Below are 22,088 nucleotides of genomic sequence, written 5' to 3'. Positions count from 1 at the left end.
TTCCTAAAAGGCAGGCTTTGTTTGCTTTTTTGGCCACGGACTCATATTGAGTAAAGTCCACTAAAATTCCCAGATGGCAGCTGGGTGGTACAGCAGACAGTGCTGTGCCTGGAGTCAGGGAGACGAGTTCAAATCCAGTCTCTGCTACTTACTAGTTATGTGACCCTGAGCAAAACTCTTAACCTCTCTTTGCCTCAGTTTCCTGATCTGTAAAATAGGTATAATAAAGCATCTACCTTCCAGGGTTGCTGCAAGAATCAAATGAGATGATAATTGTAAACATTGCCTGGCACATAGTAAGTGCTATATAATTGTTAGATGTTATTATTATCTTTTTTCAGAACAACTAGTTATTCCTGTTGAATGTTCCCTTATTAAACTCAACCCTCTCGGAGCAAGATCCTCTGGGAGCTGTTGTTCAGTGTAGTAGTAGTAGCAGCAGCAGCAGCAGCAGTAGTAATAGTAGTAGTAGTAGTAGTAAGTAGCAGTAGTAGTAGTAGTAGCAGCAGTAGTAGTAATAATAATAATTGCTAGCGCTTTAAAGTTTTGCAAAGCACTTTACACTTATAATCTCTTTTGATCTTCTCAACAACCCTGAGAGGGAGGTGCTGTTATTGTCCCCATTTTACAGAAGAGGCAGGCAGAGGCGTAAGTAATTTGCCCAGGGTTACACAGCTAACAAAGTGTCTGAGGCCAAATTTGAACTCGGGTCTTCCTGATTCCAGGACCACCTACCTGCCTTTCTAGCTTTCTTAGCCAGCTGTCCTTCCTAGCTTTCTGTCATCTGCTAATTTGATGAGCATCCCATCTATGCCTTCATTGAAGTCACTGATAAAAAATATTAAGGGGCACAGAACCGAGAACAGATCCCTGGGGCACTCCACTGGAGACCTCCTGTCACACTGGGCACAAAGAAATGAAGGCAGACCTGTTCCATTTTGCTTTTGGTGTATTAAAGAATTCTGAACTTTGAAAAATCAATTTTATTGATATCTTTTGTTTTTACATTATGTTGCCCAGTTTCTTTCTCCCCTCCCAAAAAGCTATCCACTACAACAAATAATTTTTTTAAAGGAGAGAAAAAAAAATTCAGCAAAGCCAATACACAGGAAAAATCTGAAATTATATGTAAGGTAGGTCCCACACACCCATGTCACCCCTCCTCCCCCCACCTCTTCAAAAGAATGGAGGTCATTGGCTGCATGACCTGCTCTTGATGAAGTCTTGTTATCAGTGCTTCTCTTTCTAGATGTTAATCAACCTTCTCTTTAATGACCCCTCTAGGAATTTCAAAAAAAAAATTGACTCATTTTCTTGGCATTAAAGATAAGCACACTAGACTATCATTTGCAGATCCTGTTTTTTGTTCCCTTTTTGAAAATCAGTAATTTGCCCTTCTCCAGTGCTGCGGGACCTCTTTCATTTTGCATGATTTTTCAAATATCACCAAAAGCGACTCAGCCATCAAATCTTCTAGTTCTTTCAGAACCCCTCCAGGCCAGGTAACTAGAATTCTTCAAGAGTAGGGGGTGCTCCCTCACCATCTCCTGACTTAACTTGCCCTGCGGCACCAACACCTGGCTGAACTGGCTTTAGCTAACCTTTCATTTTAAGAATAGGAGAAAGATGACCTCAGGCATTTTGACCCTGCCCTGCCCTTTAGCCCCTCCACCCATCCCGAGACTTCCTAACCTTCCAAGAGCTTCTGGTGTGTTCAGGGAGGACTAGCACCTCTGGTGTGAGGGTGAGTCAAGCCTTTTTCAGGGCTGTTCATCCATCCTTAGTGAAAAGTCATAGAAAAAAATATAACCTGTGACCCTAGAGTCTGCCATTTCTTGCTTAAACTTCATAATTGTTGTCAATATTTTTTAGGGCTTCTTTTTACAAGTATCATTTATGCTCACAAAGCTCAAAAGTAGGGAGCTATCATCCATCTCGATAAGTCTTGGAAAGTTCTCTGCTATGTCCAGGATACGTGCCCCAGGAAGACGACAGACCTTTCTATTGTTATCTCTTCAACAGATAGCTGCCTCTATCTCTCAGAGCAAGGAATCTCCTACCATTCTGACTACTCTTTTCTTCCTCAGCCCCTTACATCAGGATCACTCTTCTGATCAGTCCTCCAGCTCCACTGGATCATTCTTTGGAGGACACGTGGCTTCCTTCTCCTCAGACTATCCAGCTCTTTCAAAGAGTCGCAAATCTGTCTTTGAGTTCTACTTGTCCTTTTTCTGCTCTTTTTCCTCTGTGTAACACTCTTCTATATTTCATCATCTCAACAAAGGTCAAGTCTTCTCTCCTCTACCTTAGATCTCCCCCCACCTCCCCTTTTTTCCATTGAAGCCTTGCTTCTGTTTCCTTTAGGAATCTCTAGTTCTCCCTAACAGCCTGGAGTATGGTGAGGCATTCGTCTACCTCTCAGGAGTTGAGTCTCCTCATCTCGCAGGTGTCATTTGTCACCCCTCTGAGAGATCCGTCTACACTTAGAACACAGATAACAGTCACTAGGCTGTAGCAGAAATGCAAATATTGTACTTTCATTGCAAGTCACCTACTTGCATGGCTTTCCCTACCCTTGATAATGGTTGAGATTTTCAGCCTTGTTTCTTTGGGCTAATTGTGGATGTCTACGTCTCTCCCGTAAACATGGTGAAAACTTTTCACAGCCAATTATCATCTCTTAATCACTTGACAAATCCACTCAAATCCCTTTCCTTTGTTAGTCACACCCACCTTGAGACTTACACCCCCGCCAGTCGATTTCTTCAATTTGCTACACTCACCAATCCACTCTATCAATTTACTTAACACTCAAATTGTTACACTTTCATTTTCTAATTTATCTTGGCTAAGTCTTGCCAACTGCCTTCTCCTACCTCTCCAGACTCTCTCAATTCCCTAATCCTTCTGGGTCCTCTTTAAACCTCCCTAATCATTTTATGATTCCTTTCATTGTCTTGATCCTGCTTCTGTTTCAACCAATAAGTGGAATCTAGACCAGTACCTGGGTCTGAGATTGTTGTCCTTTCAATTTTTCTCAATTTCACCCAAATTTTACCAAATTTCTCCCCAAATTAAAACTCTCCTCTGCTTCAAATCCTCCATGTCCTTTCTATGATGTCCTTCTCTTTACTCAGCACAAGTCCTTATCTCTTCTATTGATCCTCCCACAAAAGACAGAAGCAAACAGGCCTGTGTAGTGGGCATAAACAGGCCACAGCATATTACAAATTTTGTGATTCAGTCATTTCAGTTGGGTCTGATTCTTCATGACCCCGTTTGGGGTTTTCTTGGCAAAGATTCTGGATTGGTTTGCCATTTCCTTCTCCAGCTCATTTTACAATTGAGGAAATTGAGGTAAACAGGGTGAAGTGACTTGCCCAGGGTCACACAGCTAATAAGTAGCTAAGGCTGGATCTGAGCTCAGGAAGATGAATCGTCTTGATTCCAGGCCCAGCACTCTATCTACTTTGCCACCTAGCTGCCCCAATATTACAAATAAAAAACTGCTTAGCATAACAGATGGCTTTAAAAAAAGGGAAAAAAAAAAGAAAAAGATGGTATGATCATGTAGGGAGCATTGAGGGTTAGCTAATGGACAGCCTATATATTCCAAGGGCACCCACTTCAGTGGAAGACCCCTTGTGGTAGATTTATGATACGGAAAGGCTTGCAATAGGATGAGGAGGCATGGAAGTCTGCACTGCTTCCGCTAATGAGGTCACAAATCTATTAAAGTACCTTTGAGAGAAGGAAGGTTGTGTTGATAAATAAAGTTTGTGCAGTTTTAACTTCTTGGAGGAGAATCATATATATGAGAAAAAATATTGAATATGCCTAAGATGATCAGGTGGGGAGGGATTAGATTTGTTTTGCTTAACCGCAGAGGAGGTAACCAGAATCAGTGAAGAGCTGAGGAGTTACAGGGAGGCAGATTTACCTTCACTACAAGAGAGAACTTCTGGACAATGAGAGCCATCTACTGACTATAAATTGGTCTGAATATGAGATGAAATCTAATAGGGATGAAGGCAAAGTTTTACATTTTGGTTTAAAAAAACAAAAACGAAGCACACAAACATAAGTTGGGGGAGGAGGGTAGATCATGGTTCGGTTGGGCATTAGTTTGTATGAAAAAGACCTGAGGTTTTGTTTTGTTTTATTTTGTTGTTGTTGTTGACTATAAACATAATATAGGTCAACATTATAAATACAAAAGCCAAAAAAGCTAAAATATTTTTGAGGCTGATTTAAGAGAGGCATTGCTTCCAGGAATAAGGAATCAGTAGTTCCACTTTATTTTGCCCTGGTTAACTTATATCAGTATTGTTCTATTCTAAGTACCACATTTTAAGAAGGACATTGATAAGCTGGAGATTGTCCAAAGGAGAGCAAGAATGGTGAAGGGTCTTGAGTTCATGCCATATAAAGACCAGTTGAAGGGGATGTTTATTCTAGAGAAGACTCAAAGGCCATTAGATTTGACAATTAAGATCATTAATTACTTTGGAGAGAACAGTTTCAGTTGAATGAGGACAGAAGCAAAGTTAAGAAGACAGTGAGAGGAAATGAAGTGAAAACCACTATTGCAGACAGCCTTCTTGTGGAGTTTAGCCACAAAAGGGAGAAGAGAGCTATAGGACAATAGCTAGTGGAGATAGATGGATACTACCTCTTGTAGCCGGTATTCTTTCAGTCTCAGGTTTTAAATCTTGGCACGATTCTGGACTCCTCATTCTCCCTCACCCCACAAATCCAATGATTCTTTGTTGGGGCTTGTTTTTTGGAGTTTTGTTTGTTTGTTTTGTTTTTCAGGCAATCGGGGTTAAGTGACTTGCCCGAGGTCACATAGCTAGTAAATGTCTGAGGCTGGATTTGAACTCAAGTCCTCCTGACTCCAGGACTGGTACTCTATCCACTGCACTACTTAGTTGCCCCACACAAATCCAAACAGTTTCTCAAAACCTGCCATTTCTACCTCAACATCTCCTCTTTTATCTGACCCCTTGTCTCCGTTCATAAATCTAGGTTTTCTTCAGAAGACAGGTATACATTGTCATATTTTTAAAAAATTCTCACTCTCCAGTGGCAGTTGTTCTCAAATATTTGAACATCTGTCACGTGGGAGAAGAACTGAGTTTGTTCTCCTCGGTGACAGTGGGCAAAAATAGGAAGGTGGATAAAAATTACTAAGAAGCAAGTTTAGTCTGAATGTGAGAAAAAAACTTTACAAACCATTAGAGCCATACTGAAACAGAACGGAAGGAGCTGCCTTCAGAAGTGGTGGCTTCCCTCTTATTGTAGGTCTTTAAGAAATTACTCCTAATCCACGTAATTTTGTCAGAGGGATTCTTCAGATATGGGTTGGACTAGATGGCCACTGAGGCCCCTTCTACCTTTACAATTCTCTTTTCTTGGGGGCAGATAGGTGGCACAAGGAGCGGCTAGGTGGTGCAGTGAGTAGAGCACCGACCCTGGAGTCAGGAGGACCTAAGTTCAAATCCAGCCTTAGATACTTGACACACTAGCTGTGTGACCTTGGGCAAGTCATTTAACCCCAATTGCCTGGCAAAAAAGAATTTAAAAAAATTCTCTTTTCTCATGAAATTCTAATGATTCTCATTTTTTGTCAATTAGGACATCCCTCAATCTACGTTTAAAATTACTCTCATAAAGATTTTCTCGAGATGGGAAAGTATAAACATATAGGTTGGTAGCTACTGATATTTTCCTAATTCCTTTATTTGGACAATAATTAGGTCTATAATTTTTTTTACCACAGTCACATAGTTTCAACTCTTTTGAGGGGGAGCTTTTTAAACAAATTTTTTAGGGGCAGCTAGGTGGCAAAGTGAATAGAGAACCAGTCCTGGAGTCAGGAGGACCTGAATTCAAATCTGACCTCAGACACTTGATACTTACTAGCTATATGACCCTGAGCAAGTCACTTAACACCAATTGCTTCTCAAAATTTTTTAAAATTGGTTTTGAATTTAAATACAAAAAGACAAAAAAGGATATTTCCATGTACACAGTACAACATAAAGGATTCAATATAAAACCATGAATTTTTATTTCAAACTGTTTACTTTTTAAAAAACTATGTAATAAATCCTACACATTGTTTTCAAAGCTACTCTGCTTTTTTTCTGTGCTTCCTTTTAAGTATTCTTTTGTTCTCTGCTGTGCACTTTTTATTTTTTTCTTCCTCCCCACCCCATCCTAGAGAAGGCTACAATTAAACACAAATACATATTGGGGTGTAATATGTATGTATACATTAATTATTATATATTATCTATATTATATATTATAGTACATGATAAATTTATATTATGTGTTCTACATTATGCATTACATGTTGATTATTAATCAATGTGTATGTAAAACCATACTATACATGCTTCTATTTGTCAGCTCTTTCTCTGGAGGTGGATAGCATCTTCCTTTGTGGGTCCTTTGTAGTTAAAGTATTTATGATATTCAAGATGAATTTGTCATTCAAAGTTGTTCTTTCCTCTACTCTTTCAGATAACTTAGAGGTTGATCCCTCAAAATTGTTTTGCTTCCAATGAAGACATTGTTTATCACCTATTCCGAAGGGATTTTAACCAATGTAAATATAACATCAGAATGAAGAGAGCAAAAGAGCCTAAAAGCTACCTCAGCCAGCAAATGTTTGGTTTTCTTGCCAAGAAAAGATATATCAGCCAAGTGCAATGTTTGTTTAGAACATAAATTTGATTGTAAAATTTTATGGAGAAGATTGTAAAAGATAATGAGCAATATTGCTGCATAAAACAATGATAAAAGGGGAGGGAAAAACAAGGGGAAGGAAAGGTGAAGTGAATGCACATTTATATAGCATCTACTATGTGCCAGGTGCTGCACTAAGCACTTTTTAAAGACAAATTATTATGTCATTTGATAAAGAAATTTATGGAAAATTTGGTGAGAGATCCAACTAAGAAGAATAATTTTAAAATCATATAAAGATGAAATTGGAAGGAGGACAACAGATAAAAAGGCGGAAAAGATCTGTAAAGATTTTTATATCAAATGTTTTTCTCTATCAATGAAAATGGAGTCACCATATGTGGACTTGGACATCACAGTCACTAAGGTAGTATATGAAGAAATAGAAATGGCACAAAAGGAAGATGGGGAAAGCAACTGGAATAGACCCACATGTCTGCCACTTAGTGCCTATGTAACTTTGGAAAGTCACTTAACTTTGTTGGCCTTAGCGTCCTCATCTGAAAAATGAGGTTTAAATAGGTAACCTCTACGGTCACTTCCAGATCTAAATCTTTGATATTCTGACCCATAGGATCAAAGATTTAAAGTTAGAAGAGACTCTAGAGACCATCTAGTCCAACATCTTCATTTCAGAGATGAGGAAATTGAAGCTGAGAGGTTAAGTGACTTGCCCCAGGTCACATAAATAGTGACAGAGGTGATATTTGAAGCTGGATCCGATTCCAAAACTAAAGCTCTTTCTGCGGATTCCTGATCCTCTATAGAACACATACATGCACACATGTATGCATGTACCACATACATGTGAATGCATGGTATATATCACAATGCTATATGTGTGGCATGTCCACACACATGCATGCACATATATGTTTATATCAATAATATAATTTTATGCCCACATATGTGGACCTACACCTGTGTGTAGGTTACATGTATATACACACACACATGTAGACATGTACACTAGGGCACAAGACTGGTGCATTTGCGTAAGACTCTTCTCATTGGCAGAGAGCATGATGATTCAAAGGCCCATGCCTATTAGGAAGCATAGAATTTCTCCTGTGAGGAGAGAGCTTTTTCAGGGTTACCTCTTTGAGAGAGAGCACATGCAGTACCAGGTTCTCTGGAGGGAGAGGAAGACTTTAGAAGGAACAGACATGTAGAGAAACTGGTGCCTCCTCACACCCTTTATTTCCAGCTTGCTGCACTAGTGACTTTGGTGAATTTCCCCTTGTATGAGATCAGGGACTCTCTCAGTTGAGCTCCAACCAGAAGACCTCATTCACTCGATACAGTATGTGCTATAGTTCCAATTTATCTCACTTCTCTGGTTTGTGTTTGTTATCAGCTTGGATAAATGGGTTTATTTGCTATTCACTATTTTTGATTATCTCTGTATATCTAACAGAGAGGGAGCCAAGCCTTTAGATACAGCTTGGGGTACTCCTTCCTCCATATAGGAGAGTGACCAAGAAAGCCACTTCAACCTAAAAATCATCTCCCCTAAGCAGTACGGCAGAGACAGAATTCTAGTCTGGTGTCCCCTCTCTGCAGAATGGCATAGGCCAGCCTCATGGCCCTAAATTCCTGCTCCCTTTCAGGCAAGAATCAAGCCTCCCTTGAAGAGCAAGATTTCAGACATATCTGTTTATACTCGCCTTCTATCTGTATTTAGACAACATCATGTGGACATACATATGACCTATATAGGAAACACAAACCCTACAAGGTGTACACACACACACACACACACACACACACACACACACACACACACACGGTATTCCAAAAGTCTTAGGGCACTTTTAAGCTTTAAGCCTGTAAACCTTTTAAGCTATTAAAGCTCTTAAGTTATTTAAACTCTCTCTAACACCCTAAATACCCTAAAGCTGCACTAAGTTTATTGGAATGCTTTTGCATGAGTGCTCTTTCTCTCTCTCTCACACTCTCTCTCTCTCTCTCTCTCTCTCTCCCTCCTTCCCTCCCTCTCTGTCTCTTTGTCTCTCTCTCTCTCTCTCTCTCTCTCTCTGTCTCTCTCTCTGTATACACACACACACACACACACACATACATACTTACATACATATGCACACATAAATACAAACATATACATAGATACACAACCTGTGGTTCAAAACCCCCCAAAACTCTGGACTCACCCATACTAGGTCTGCTCCTAGGGGCTAACCCCCAAAAGGTAATTTTCTGTTTTTTATCTGAAATGATATCAGGAAATATCCAAAGTACAGTTTAGGTGGTAAGGATTTGTGTCTAGGATTCTTCAAAAGCAGGCTCCAATGTAGACACTGAAGGTAATAGTGCTTTAAGGACATTTCACCAAAAAAGAAAATGTAAAAGATACAAAGGACTCAGATATAAAACCACAGAGAGCACCCAGGAAAGCAACTGAAGTTGGGGTTGCCAGAAGGGCACCCCTTTGAAATCCTGACAGATCACAGGCCTTATATATGCTGTCCCATTCAGTCCGTCTAAGATTCATAGTGTCACCTTAGGGTTTGGATCCCCCTAGAAATTAATTACTTAATAAATTTCTGACCTTTTCTAGCACTTGAATGCTTATAAAACATTTTACTTTGGAGGGCAGGTGTCAAACTCACCACCTTCTAGGTGCTTAAGGCTTTCAAGACTCTTGCAGTTTGAACCAGATTAAAATGTAACTGGGAAATATTTAACAAAATAAAATAAATATAGTAAAATATAGATAATATTACATTTTAAAACTGAGTCAATACACAGCCTGCAAGGATCCCTATGCAGGGATTAATGGCCGCCAGGCTATTTGAGTTTGACATCCCTGCTTTACATATATTATTTCATTTGATCTTGGCAGCCACCTGTGGCCTTGGCCTACTTGTGAGGTAAGTGATATTATTATCCTATTTGGACAGATGAAGACACAGGCTCAGAGAAATTCAGTGATTTGCCCAACATTGGACTTACACCATCTGAATAACTGTGGCTTTGCTTTCTAAGTACACTACTTAAAAACTATGAGCAAATTTTGTCTCTTCCAATAAACTATAAACTCCTTAAGAGCAGCAACAGTATCATTTTTGTCTTTGTATGTTCGGCACCCTCCACAGTACCTGGCAACCAGTGGGTGCTTAAGAAATGCTTGTTGATTGTTTAATAGTAGTAGCCTTCACTCAAGTCTTCCCCAGATGCTTCATCATGGTGTGGAGGTGACCCTGGGTTCTTAAAGATACACTATTTATTTATTAAGGATACATTTTCTACAGGAAGCCTTTCCCAACCCCTCTTAATTCTGCTTCCTTCCCTCTGTTAAAAATTCCCTATTTATCCTATATATAGCTTGTTTGTACACATTTGTTTGTTGCCATTTGTAATCTGTTGTAGGGATAGCATTGGAGATTTCACTGGCATAGGAACTTCCAGGTGAGAAAATTCTCTCAGTACCTTCTCTGCCTACTACCTAGTCTTAGAGAACTGCCTAGAAAATCAAGAAGTTAAGGGTCACAGACAGTATATGTAAGAGGGAGAACTTGAACCTGAGTCTCCTGACTCTGATGTCAGCTATCTATTACACCATACTGCCTCTCCATCACAACTGATAATATTTTTAAAATTACAATCTAGGTTTCCAACTTTCCAGTTTCTTAAATTTGGTCAATTTCAATTGTCTCATGTCCTGTGAAAATTGCATTTTCTTCACAAAAAAGTGTATGTCATATTGAAAAAAAATGTCTCATTTAGTTTTAAAGAAAAATTAAAAGATAAAAAATAACTTCTGAAGGTGTTATCACACTTAAATTATTTTTATCCTCCGTATTACATTTAATATATTGCTGTACAAATAACCAAAAGCTCTAAAATATTTATTGCAAAGGAAAATGCATGCCTGCAAAGAACTGAGCTTTCTAATACAATTAAAACATGAATGGTAAATATACAAAATTTTTGATGCCAAAGCTGTTGGTTACAAATTTTATACTGAAAAAGTTCATATATATTACTAGCAACCTAAGGAAATATTAATGCATTTTTGTTTTATAAGGTCTCACCAAATTCTAGCTAAAACAAAAAGCTTCCTTCCCCCCAAAACCAACTATTGGTATGATGCACATTAAATTCTGCTAGAAAAGTAACATTTATGGAAATACCTTGACACACAGGAACTGTCTAGGGGGGAAGTGATAACTATACCAAAAAGTATCAGAACATTTTCTAAGAAAATTTGACAGAGAACAAATTAGTATGTAAGCATTTGAGTCTTAAAATATAGAATAAAACAGAAGTTATACTAATATTATCAGTTATCCAAAACTAAGAATCAAGATAACTAGAGCTCATCTTTTATAGGCTGAGTTTGGAAATACTTTTCCTTAATGCTTTCTTTTATCAACTGTTCTTCTTCCTCTCTTGCTTTTTTAATTTCTTCCTTAGCTTGTATCATGTCCATTTCCTTCTCTGGACCCTATAGAAACAAACAAAAGAATTATAGAACTATAGAATCTCAGAATCGAAGAAGACATCTGAGCTATCTTAATCCAAGTCCTGTGTAAAGCATGAAGTTCCTGCTTAATCACGTCCAGTGATAGGAAAAACTGACCTTGAGGAAGGAAATTGTACGGAAATCCCTTATGGCCTAGAGTGCCTCCTATAACTTCTACTCAGTGGTCTTAGTTCTCCCCTCTAAGGCCAAGCAAAACAAGTCTAATCACCTTTTCACATGACACTCCTTAAGACGTTTGAAGACAGGAATTATGCTAACGAATTATGCTAACTTCCGCGCCCTCCCCCATACACACACATACACACATCTTTGCTTTTTCAGGCTGAACAACCCCCTAGTCACCTTGTCATCTGGGTCACTTATTCTAGGTTGGCAATTAATAAATAGATAAATAGACATCAAGCACTTGCTGAATCACTCAGTCAGATGCTTTGTGGAGGACAAAAGATTCATTTATAGCTAAGGTAAAAAACCAGACTTACATACTGGAAACAATTAGAAAAAAAAATAAAGTCAATCTATAATTGGCTGCTACATTGTATGGTTATACTAATTCAAAGAAGGAAGAAATTAATGTGGACTAGTATGGTTGAGATAGAATTTGAGCTGGAACTTCAAAGGAAGGGTAGGATTTGAATAAGTCTGAAAGACAGAGAAGAAAGTTCTAGGTGCATATGTGAGATGGGGGAGAAGAATAGAGGAGGACAGGAAAGAAAACAGAATGAGGAAAAGCACTGAAGTAGAAATGAGCCTTGCTTATGTTAGTGAAAATTTGGAGTCTGAAAAGGATTGCTATAGCATATGAAATTCTTAGTGAGAATTTCAAAATGTCTAAAGGGTTTTAAACAATGTGTACATTGGAAAGTGCCCATTAGCTTTTGGTCTACTTAACATTTTAATTAACTTGAGATAATGTGGTCATAGAGTCACATAGGTCATGAGAACCAGTATAGGATTCTTTTCAGGGTCTATCCTTGGCCTTCTTTTCTCTCTTTCCGTTTGTCTGTCTCTGTCTCTTGCCTCATCAGCTTTCATGGGTTCAACTCTCATTTCTCTTCTCCCAGATCAATATACCTGGCCCTAGTCTTTCCTTTGAGTCTTAATCCCATATCACTGGTTCAAACTGGATGTCTGAGATATCTTAAACTAAGATGCGTCTAAAACTGAATTCCTTAAGTTTTTCCCCAAACTCTCCCTCTTCTGAACTTCCCTATTTCTGTCAAAGGCAGTACTATCCTTCCAGTGTCTCAGGGTCTAAATCTTTGCATTGTTCTGGACTCATCACTCTCCCTCACTCCACAAATCCAAAGCTTGCCAAACTCTGCCATCTCTACCTTAACATCTCCTCTTGTATCCGACCCCTTCACACTCCTATCCAACACTCCCACAGCTACCTTAGTTCAAACCCCTCATGACTTCTTACAAAGATTATTTCAAAAGCCTCCTAAATGGTCTTTCTGCCTCAAATTTCTCTCCACTCCAGTACAATGGTACTGTTGCCAAAGTAATTTTCCTTAAATGCAGATGTGACCAAGGGACCGCCCTCTTCAACCAACTCCAATGGCTTCCTATTGCCTCTACTCCTCTGTTTAGCTTTTTAAAGCACTATACAACCTGACCCCAACCTATCTTTCCACTCCAATCTTTGGACATTACTTTACCCCTACACCCTGCAATCCAACCAAATGCATCTTCTCTCTGCTTTTTGTCACAACCTTCCATCTCTCATCCTTGTGCCTAATGCCCTGCCTCCCCACCTTTGCTTCACTGAGGATAGTATCACTCTTTCCTGTTACATTGCAGCTCAGATAGTATCTTCTCCATGAAGCCTTTCCTGCTTCCTCCCAACTGCTAGTACCCTCCTGCCCAAGTAACTTCATACATATTTGCATTTATTAACTTTACATTTATGCTGAATATATTTCATATACTTGTGGTCTCTCTCATTAAAATGTAAGCTCACTTCAAGTAGGATAATACCTAAAATGCAGAAGGAGCTTAATAAATGCTTGATGTTTGATTGGTTTTCTTTCCTCCATCCTTTCTGAAGCCATGGAGGATCCATTAGAAAGCATATAGTGTTCTAAGATCTTCCTTGCTGTTCTCTTGGGAATTCTGCTTCTTTAAGCTTTTGTGGATCAAGAAAGGCTTCATGTAGAAGGTGGGGCTTGAAGTGGGCTTCGAAAGAAAGAAGGCATTCAAAGAGGTGGAAGGAAGGAAGGCATTGAGAAAAGAAGGCTAGTTCTCCTATCTCTTAAAGACAGCTAGGTGGCAGACTAAACAGAGCCCTGAATCTGGAGTCGGGAAGACCTGAATTCAAATCTTGTTTCAGACACAAACTAAATGACCCTCAGCACGTCACTTAATGGATTTCAGCAGCTTCCTCATCAGTAAAATGGAAATAACATTATTACTTACCTCCCAGGGTTGTTATGAGGGCAAAATGAGATAATATTTGTAAAGTGCTTTGCAAGCCTTAAAGTACTTTTTAAGCGCTAGCTACTATAGAGTAAATAAAAGTAATCAGTATACAATAAGCCTGGAAAGGTAGGTTCGATCCAAATTGTGAAGGGCTTTAAATGCCAAACAAGATTATGCACTTGATTCTAGAGGCAATGTGTAGTTACTGTCAGTCAGTCAGTCAACTACCATTTATTAAGTGCCTACTATGTTCCAGGCACTGTGCTAAGCATTGGAGATACAAAGAAAAACAGAAAAACAAAAAACAAAAAACTCTTCTCAAGGAGCTCACAGTCTAATGGGGAGACAACATGCAGACAACTGTGTATGAGATAAATTTAGGGTAGTCACTAAGGGAAGTAAGGAGTCACAGAGTGAAGACACTCAAATTAAGGAGGACTGGAAAAGGCTTTTTGTAGAAGGTGGGATTTCAGCTGAGATTTGAAGGAAGTCAGGGAAGCTAATGAGCAAAGATGAAGATGGAGAGCGTCCCATGCATGAAGGACAGCCAGTGGAAACACGTGTGAGGAATGGCAAGGAAACAAGTATCACTGGATTGTAGAGTGTAGTTAGTGACTAAGAATGACAACAACTAGCAGTTATGTAGCACCTACAGTGCAAAGCGCTTTACAATGACCATCTCATTTGGTCTTGTGAGGTAGGTGTTATTGTTATCCTCATTCTACAGAGGAGGAAACTAAAGGAGATCGGGGGTAAGTGACTCGCCTATGGTCACATAACTACTAAGTGTCTGAGGCCAGCTTTGAACTCAGGTCTTCTTGACCCTAGGCCCAGCGGTCCATTCACTGCACCACCTAGTTGGAAGAAAGGTATGAGAAGACTGAAGAAGTAGGAAGGAGTCAGGTTATGAAGTGCTTTAAAAATCAAAAAGAGGATTTTATATTTGATCCTGCAGGTATAAGGAACCACTGGAGTCTACTGAATAGGAAGGTGATATCGTCAGACCTACATTTTAGGAAGATCAATTTGACAGCTGAGTGAAGGATAGATTGGAGTGGGGAGAAAGTTGAGGCAGGCAGACCAACCAGCAGGCTCCTGTGCTGGTCCAAGTGTGAGATGATGAAGGCCTGCAGCAGGGTAGGGGCAGTGTCAGAGGAGAGAAGGGGACATATACAAGAGATATTACAAAGGTCTAGAAATAACACTACTTGACAATTGATTGGATATGAGGGTAAAAGAGAGTGAGGAGTCGAGGTTAAATACTAGGTTGCAGGCCTGCATGACTAGGCAGGTGGTGGTATTCTCAACAAAAACAGGGAAGTTAGGAGGTGGGAAGGGTTTGCAGGGGTGGGGAACCTGGGGCCTCCAGGCCACATGAGGTCTTCTAGGTCCTTGGGTCCTTTTGACTGAGTCCAAGTTTTATAGAACAAATCCTTTTATTAAGGAGATTTGTTCTGTGAAGTTTGGATTCAGTCAAAGGGCCACACCTGAGGACCCAGAGGGCCACACGTGGCCTCAAGGCTGCAAGTCCTCTACCCTTGGTTTGGGGGAAAGAGGATGAGTTTGGTTTTGGACATGTTGAGTTTAAGATGTCTATGGAATATTTGGTTCAAGATATCTAATAGGCAGTTGAAGATGCAGGATTGGAGGTTGTGAGAGAGATTTGGGCTAGACAAAAAGATTAAAGAATCATCTGCATAGAGATAAGTGAAACTTTGGGATCTAATAATGTCACCAGGTGAAATAGTACAGATGAACAAGAGAAGAGGGCGCAGGATAGAGCCCTGTGGGATACCCTTTCCCACTGCTAGCAGGCATGACCTGGATGAAGATCAAGCAAAGGAGACAGAGAAACAGCCCAGATAGATTGGAAAACAGAAGAATGCAGTGTCCCAAAAACCTAGAGAGGAGACTATCAAGGAGAAGGTGATCGACAAGGCCAAGGTCCGCAGAGTGATCAAGAAGGATGAAGATTGACATAAGGCCATTATATTTGACAATCAAGGTCATTATTAATTTGGGAGAAAGCAGTTTCAGTTGAATGATGAGGTCAGAAGCCAGACTGAAGAGTTAAAAAGAGGGTGAGAGGAAATGAGGTGAAAGCCTCTATTGCAGAAAGCCTTCTCACCGAGCTTAATCACAAAAGGGAGGCGAGAGATAGTGGAGATAGATGGATCAACTGAGGGATTTTTGAAAGACAGAAGAGACATGAACATGACTGTAGGTAGCAGGGAAGCAGATAATAGAGAGGAAGTGATTGAAGATTAGTGAGAGAACAGGGCTGAGTGAGGGGGCAATTTGCTAGAGAAGATAGGATGGAATGGGATGGCTTGTGCATGTAGAAGGGTTTGTCTTGCCAAGTAGAAGGGCCACCTCATCATGTGAGACAAGAGTGAAAGAGGAGAGAGGGGCAGGAGGCATCTGAGTGATGTGAGATGAAGTAGAAGAAAGAACAGCCTCAGTGAATAATCTCATTTTTTGCAGTGAAATATGAGGCTCTGGAGTTCATTGAGCAATGGAGACACTGAGATACTCTCCAGCTTATGAATATCCTTCCTTAGTAGCAGTGTCCATAACTAAACATAATACTCCAAATGTGGACTAACTAGAGTATAATGTCACTTCCTTCTTCCTGGAATTTATACCTTTCTTAATATAGCCCAAGATTACATTTTTGTTTGCCAAATCACATTAACATTGCATTTTTAGTTTCTTAAAAACCTCTGATCTTTTTCAGACAAACTAGTCATCTTGCACTTCTGAAATTTATTTTTTGAACCCATTTAAGACTTTGCATTTATTACTAATCAATTGTGTTTTATTAGATTTTAGACTGATGCTCTCATATTACATAATAAAAATTATAAATTCATAAAGAAATTTAAGTAAAAAGGAAATATGAACATAAAAGGCATATAATAAATGTTAATTTTTCCTGCCCATTCCAACCACATGAGCCTTTCCTCCCTTCTATAAGTTCCTATAGCATCTACTGTCTGCTATGTTTTTAAAGAAATATGAATTTTATTTACCTTTGTCCTTCCCCAGGTTTTCAGTCCAAACTCTGCAGCATAATTCTCATCATCAGTGATCAAAAAATTATCAAAGATGGTTCCAGATCTTACCTAGTTGTGAAAGGTAAACCAATTAATGTTTGTTATATAATGCTTTAAAAAACATTTCATAAGATTATTAGGGTTTAGAGCTCAAAGGGTCCTTAGAGATCATATAGCTTATTTCCTTTCTCTTCTTATTCAAATTCTCAAATGCACCTGTACTGTAATGAGTTGGATATTCCCTCGAATGATGCAGATTTCAGCCCATCCCCACCTGCCTATCCTACAATACTTCAATAAGTTTATGACAAGTGGGGCCAGCCCTTGTGCTATAAACAAGGAAACTGAGTTCCAGAGGTTAAGTGACTAACCCCAATTTTCACAGCTAGCAAGAACCAGAGGAATGTTTCTGACACTTATGTACATAAAAAAGGTACAGATGACTTGTGTTTTATGTTGATAAAGGGAGGTGAATTCTTAGATTCTTCAATTTGGAAAAATGGAAACCTATATTTTTAAGCATATAAGAATTTACCTCAAAATTCCTACTCTTTTCTCTAGCACCATTTTAGTGATTACTGCTCAAGAAAGAATGGTTAAACAAGTTTATAGAAGCTTTAGGTAACTCCAGTGTATTGTATTTAGAACATCATAATTTTTTTTTAAAGATTACTTGACCCTGACCTTAGCCTCAGAGTCCAAACAGTTCTATTACTTTGTACCCTTTTCAAAACATAATTGTGCTAAAACTAAGAAGAAAAGAAATCACACTTCCATTTGACTTCGATGTATGAGAAGTCTTCTATTAGATTCTATGTATCCTGCTTCTTGCAAAAAATAAAAACTCCTTAATCTGTGTAACAACCAGATCAGAAGTAAAGTCTCTATACATATAATAGTCATTTCACATCCATGGTTTTGCATATATACATATATATATGCAATATGTATATGTATATATGCTATACGTATACATATACACATATATGTATACCACAGAAGCTCACTTCTAAAAATTAATCTTTTTTTGTTGATACCTTTTGTTTTTATATAGCATTTATTCTGAATATCTCGCCTCCTCTTACCCAGTGAACCACCCCTTATAACAAAGATTATAAAAGGAAGAAAAAAAGCAATTGAGTAAGAAAGACACAGTTCAGTAAAACTAACCAACATGTAGACTACATATGATAGCATTATGCAACATTCTACAATCCCCAGTCTCCCACCTATGCAATGAGGTAAGGAGCTGTATTTTTTTCAACTTTTCTCTGGGGTAGCTTTTCTAGCTTGGTCACTATAATTGCATAGAGTTTGGTTCATAGAAGCTCACTTAAAACAGGATGCATTTAATGCTGTGTGAACTAGATTATGTGAAAGTTGTTGTTGTTCAGTTGTTTCTAATTCTCTTGACTCCATGGCCCATAGCGTGCCAGAAACTTCTCTACTCCGCTATTTCCCGAAGTCTGTCCAATTTCATGTTCGTTGTTTCCATGACAATATCTACCCATCTACAGGGAATATATTCTTTCTCCTTTGAAATAATGCCTTGACCAAAATTACAAATAATTAATATCTAGAAGCAAATAGAATTCTTTGTGGGAAATGTTTTACTTTATCTTTTCTATAAAGATATGTTATAGTCCACTGAGCCCTCATATTGACATAGCTCTTCAGGTCCCGGCCAATAGGACAATAGGGTCCTTTGTGTGATTTAACGATCAAACTCTCTTGGAAAGAATTCAAGAAAGACTTCCTTTATTGAATGTGTTTCAATAGTGAGTAGTGTTACAATGACATTATAGTATACACAGGATCACATAACTTCATCTTTGAGAAGTGGAATTTGTCTATGCAATATTCAGTTAATTTAGCTAAAGACAATAAAAGTTGGAGCCTCCTCAAGGTAATAAATTAAGAAGAGTTATTTAAACTTACGCTGTGACACTTTCTCAGGTATTCTTAAATATTTACTATCAGCATTATTCCCCAATGCTATGACGATTTTTATAAACCTACCAAGTATATACCTAGTCTGATGTCAATTCAGGAGGGGAGTATCAAACCTCTTATTTTCTAGTTAAAGTGAATTAAAATCAAGTGACCTGCCAAAGTTCCAGTCCAATAACACCAATATTCTCATATTCTGAGAGTTCAAAATCTTGTAAGTATCCTGGGCTTTCTATCTTCTGATGAAGCCAAACATTTTTATAATCTGAATCATCCATATTCTCTGATTTCAATCCATCCTGCAATAAACCACAAAAATGTAGTCAAAATATGACCTTATGATTATAGGACTTGGAGCTAGAAGGGACTTTAGAAATCATCTCATCTAATTCCTCATTTCATAGATAACAAAACAGGCTCATGGGGTGACTTATCTACGGTCACACGGGGATTATAGTTTTTTTAAAAAATCTAGAATTAAACCCTAGGTCTTCTGATTCCAAATCTAATGTTCTACCTACTACACCTACATATCCTTGCCAACCCCCTCATGGTTATGGCCCCATCATGGTACAAAGTAATTCTTGAAGAAAATGATAAATACTTTATATTTAGGTTTCTGGAGCAATGATGGCTGCCATTCTCCATCCAACTCACTATTCCAGTCGCTAGGCTTGTTGGCACTGGCATCCAAAAAGTGTTTATCCCAGTCCTATGAAAGAGAAACATCAGTATACATTTATATTCCACTAGGGATTCTCATGTAGTCTCCCCAGGGGAGTAGAGTCAAGATTCCATTCCTATCAGATTCTCCCTACTCCCAATCTTTCTCCCTCTCTAGCTGTTGAAACAATCTTCCTAGGGCACAAGTCTCTAACCATGTCTGCTCTGTATACAAAACTGGGGGTGGTTCCCTACTGCTTGGAGGATAAATTACTAACTCCTTGAGTTGCTGTTTAAGATTCTCCATGGTCTGGTTCCAACCTACCTTTCCAACTTTACTATACATTATTCTCCTTTACACATTATGTCTCAATCAGAGAGCTATTCCTTGTCTTAAACTTTTCATTTTTTGCCTCTGTGCATTCACAAAGGCCACCTCACCATGCTTGGAAGGCATTCCCTCCTTCCTCATCTCTACCTCTCAGAATCTTTATCATCTTTCAAGGCTAGCTTCAGATGTCTCCTCCTCTGTGAAAAGCCCTCAGCTGCTATTAGTATTCTCTCCTGCCTTAAATTACTTACCTGTATACCTGTTATATCTACTCATCATATTGTAAGTTTCTTGAAGGCAGGGACTGCTTAATTTCTGACTTTGTATTCCCAGTACATAACATAGTGCCTTGTTCAGAGTAAGCACTTAAATAAATGCTTATTGAATTATTTGCTCACTCAAGCACTTTGGATTCCCTTACCTGCTAAGAAGTCCCAGGTATGCATGTCTGTGTCCTTTTCTCTAACCATATTAGCAACAATTGTTTCGTTAAAATTACTATATTGCATTTTATCTATTACATGAATTGAATATATACACATACCCTGACAGAAGCAATCAATTTTTAATCCATCTCCATGCTCTCGTATAGGCAGCTCCCTACCTCTCTCTTGGAATCCCTAATTGTGCTCAGAGTTCAACAAGCCTTCCTTTCCTACTTCTCCCAGGTTACTATTGCTCTCTCCGCCCTCACCCTAAAATTTGGATTTACTTTAGTATATATTTTGACGTATTTATCTGCATATGTATCCGTCTTCTCTCCTCCCTTCCCCCAGTGGAATGTAAGCTCCTTTGGGATAGGGACAGCTTTGTTTTTGCCTCAATATTCCTAACACCTGGCACACCATAAGATTTCATAAATGCTTATAGAATTGAATATCTTGGGTTCTTAAATGCCAACAGAATACAAACCCTGGCAGAGCTTATTAAATCTGCAAAACCTTCCTGTGATGACTTATGTGCGCATCATTCAAAGACCAGTGAGAAGATGGTTATTATCAGAAAGTTGGCTACTATGCGATGTATTTTTTTTTTGCCTCTGGTAACTCATGCCAGTATTCAATTAAAAAAATTAAAAATAAATAAAAAAGGATTCATCAACTTGTAAAGTTTGTCTCTCTCTATATGGCAGTCCAAATCAGCTTTCTTGTTCAGAAATGCTATTACTGACTAGCTGATATTATATAACTGTTTTTGTTTAGCACATAACAAATTCTAATATTTCTAAAAAAATCCCTAATTTCATTAGTGTGGATACTTCTTTTACCAATGCAGATTGTAATGCTTCCACATGTTAGTAGGTAGTTCATAAATTGCCATGGACAAAAAAAAAATCCAACGTGTGGTAGCAAGCATTCTAGTAATGAGCCTCTCCAACCCTAGCTAGATTGGTTGTCACATCTATGTTTAGGCCTATATTCAAAGTCTTTTCAGCTCAGCAGAATGCATCAGAGATTTCACTCCATTAGCAAAGTCTTTAAAAACTTGGGATCACTTTGATTCCATGATAAGGCACTGAAGGAATGCTTTAGTAGAAGCAGAATAAATATAGCTCAACAAACACTTCACATTCAAAGTAAAAAAAACACACCAATAAATCACATTTTTATATATCGGAGATGCAAAAAAGGTATACCACATTTACAATAGTGAAAAAAACCAAACCAGCACCTGAACTTTAAATGTCATAGAGCCTTTCCACAGTACAATGAATTCTCCAAGATATATGACCAATATATAAGTGCTGGATACTTTTGAAAAGAGAATTGGGCATTTTCGACTGAGTAATGATGTGTTAACCAGCTATCTGTAAACTATATTTTACATTTTCATAAATTCTACAACTGTTCAGAGAAAAATAAAACCTGAGATGGAACATCACTAGATTTATCGTTCTGAGACAATTTATCCCAATTCTTAGGCATCTTCAATGCAGATTTCTCCATTTTTCTAAGTCCTCCTAAATTCCAATCCTCTTCTATATTTCCTGATTCAATTATGTCAGTATCAATTTTCACTTCATAAGTTAGATCTGGTCTTAATGTCAGAGTATATAAATGTGTAAAGCCATCAACCTGAAAATTTTAGAGAGAAAAAAAAAAGACAATAAGACACTTATTCATGCTTCTTTTCCTGCCAAAATATGTACTTAAAAATTCCTTTATTGATAACAATTTTAAGATTAATTTTAGAACTATAAGTTGACTTAGAACCTAATACAAACATCCAAATTTACACAAAAGATAATGGGTAATTATTTACCTTACAGTAGCATCTTTAATTATGTAAATAGGTTTTCTTTAAGTAGCAAACTCCCTTACAATACATTTATAATGGTTCCCGTTTACAAAATGAACACAGATGTTTTCTGTAATGCTATGTAAACTGAAGGATACCTGTACTTCTG

The 22,088-nt window shown here is 38.3% G+C and overlaps 1 protein-coding gene across 1 annotated transcript in view; it reads right to left on the bottom strand.

Annotated features, from left to right (window-relative positions):
• Positions 1–10,479: 10,479 nt before the first annotated feature.
• CALR3 (calreticulin 3) overlaps positions 10,480–22,088 on the bottom strand; it is a 34,809-nt gene continuing 23,200 nt past the window's right edge. The window contains exons 5-9 of the mRNA XM_036741759.1: positions 21,547–21,756; positions 19,292–19,399; positions 18,843–18,986; positions 16,714–16,806; positions 10,480–11,221 (exon numbers count right to left, since the gene is read on the bottom strand). Of these exons, the coding sequence (XP_036597654.1) occupies positions 11,087–11,221; positions 16,714–16,806; positions 18,843–18,986; positions 19,292–19,399; positions 21,547–21,756 (690 nt within the window). The 3' untranslated portion in view covers positions 10,480–11,086. The remainder of the gene's footprint in view (positions 11,222–16,713; positions 16,807–18,842; positions 18,987–19,291; positions 19,400–21,546; positions 21,757–22,088) is intronic.

The sequence above is a fragment of the Trichosurus vulpecula genome, chromosome 1 (genome assembly GCF_011100635.1).
Source record: "Trichosurus vulpecula isolate mTriVul1 chromosome 1, mTriVul1.pri, whole genome shotgun sequence".
Lineage (NCBI taxonomy): Eukaryota > Metazoa > Chordata > Mammalia > Diprotodontia > Phalangeridae > Trichosurus > Trichosurus vulpecula.
This window is presented reverse-complemented; position numbering and strand designations above follow the sequence as displayed.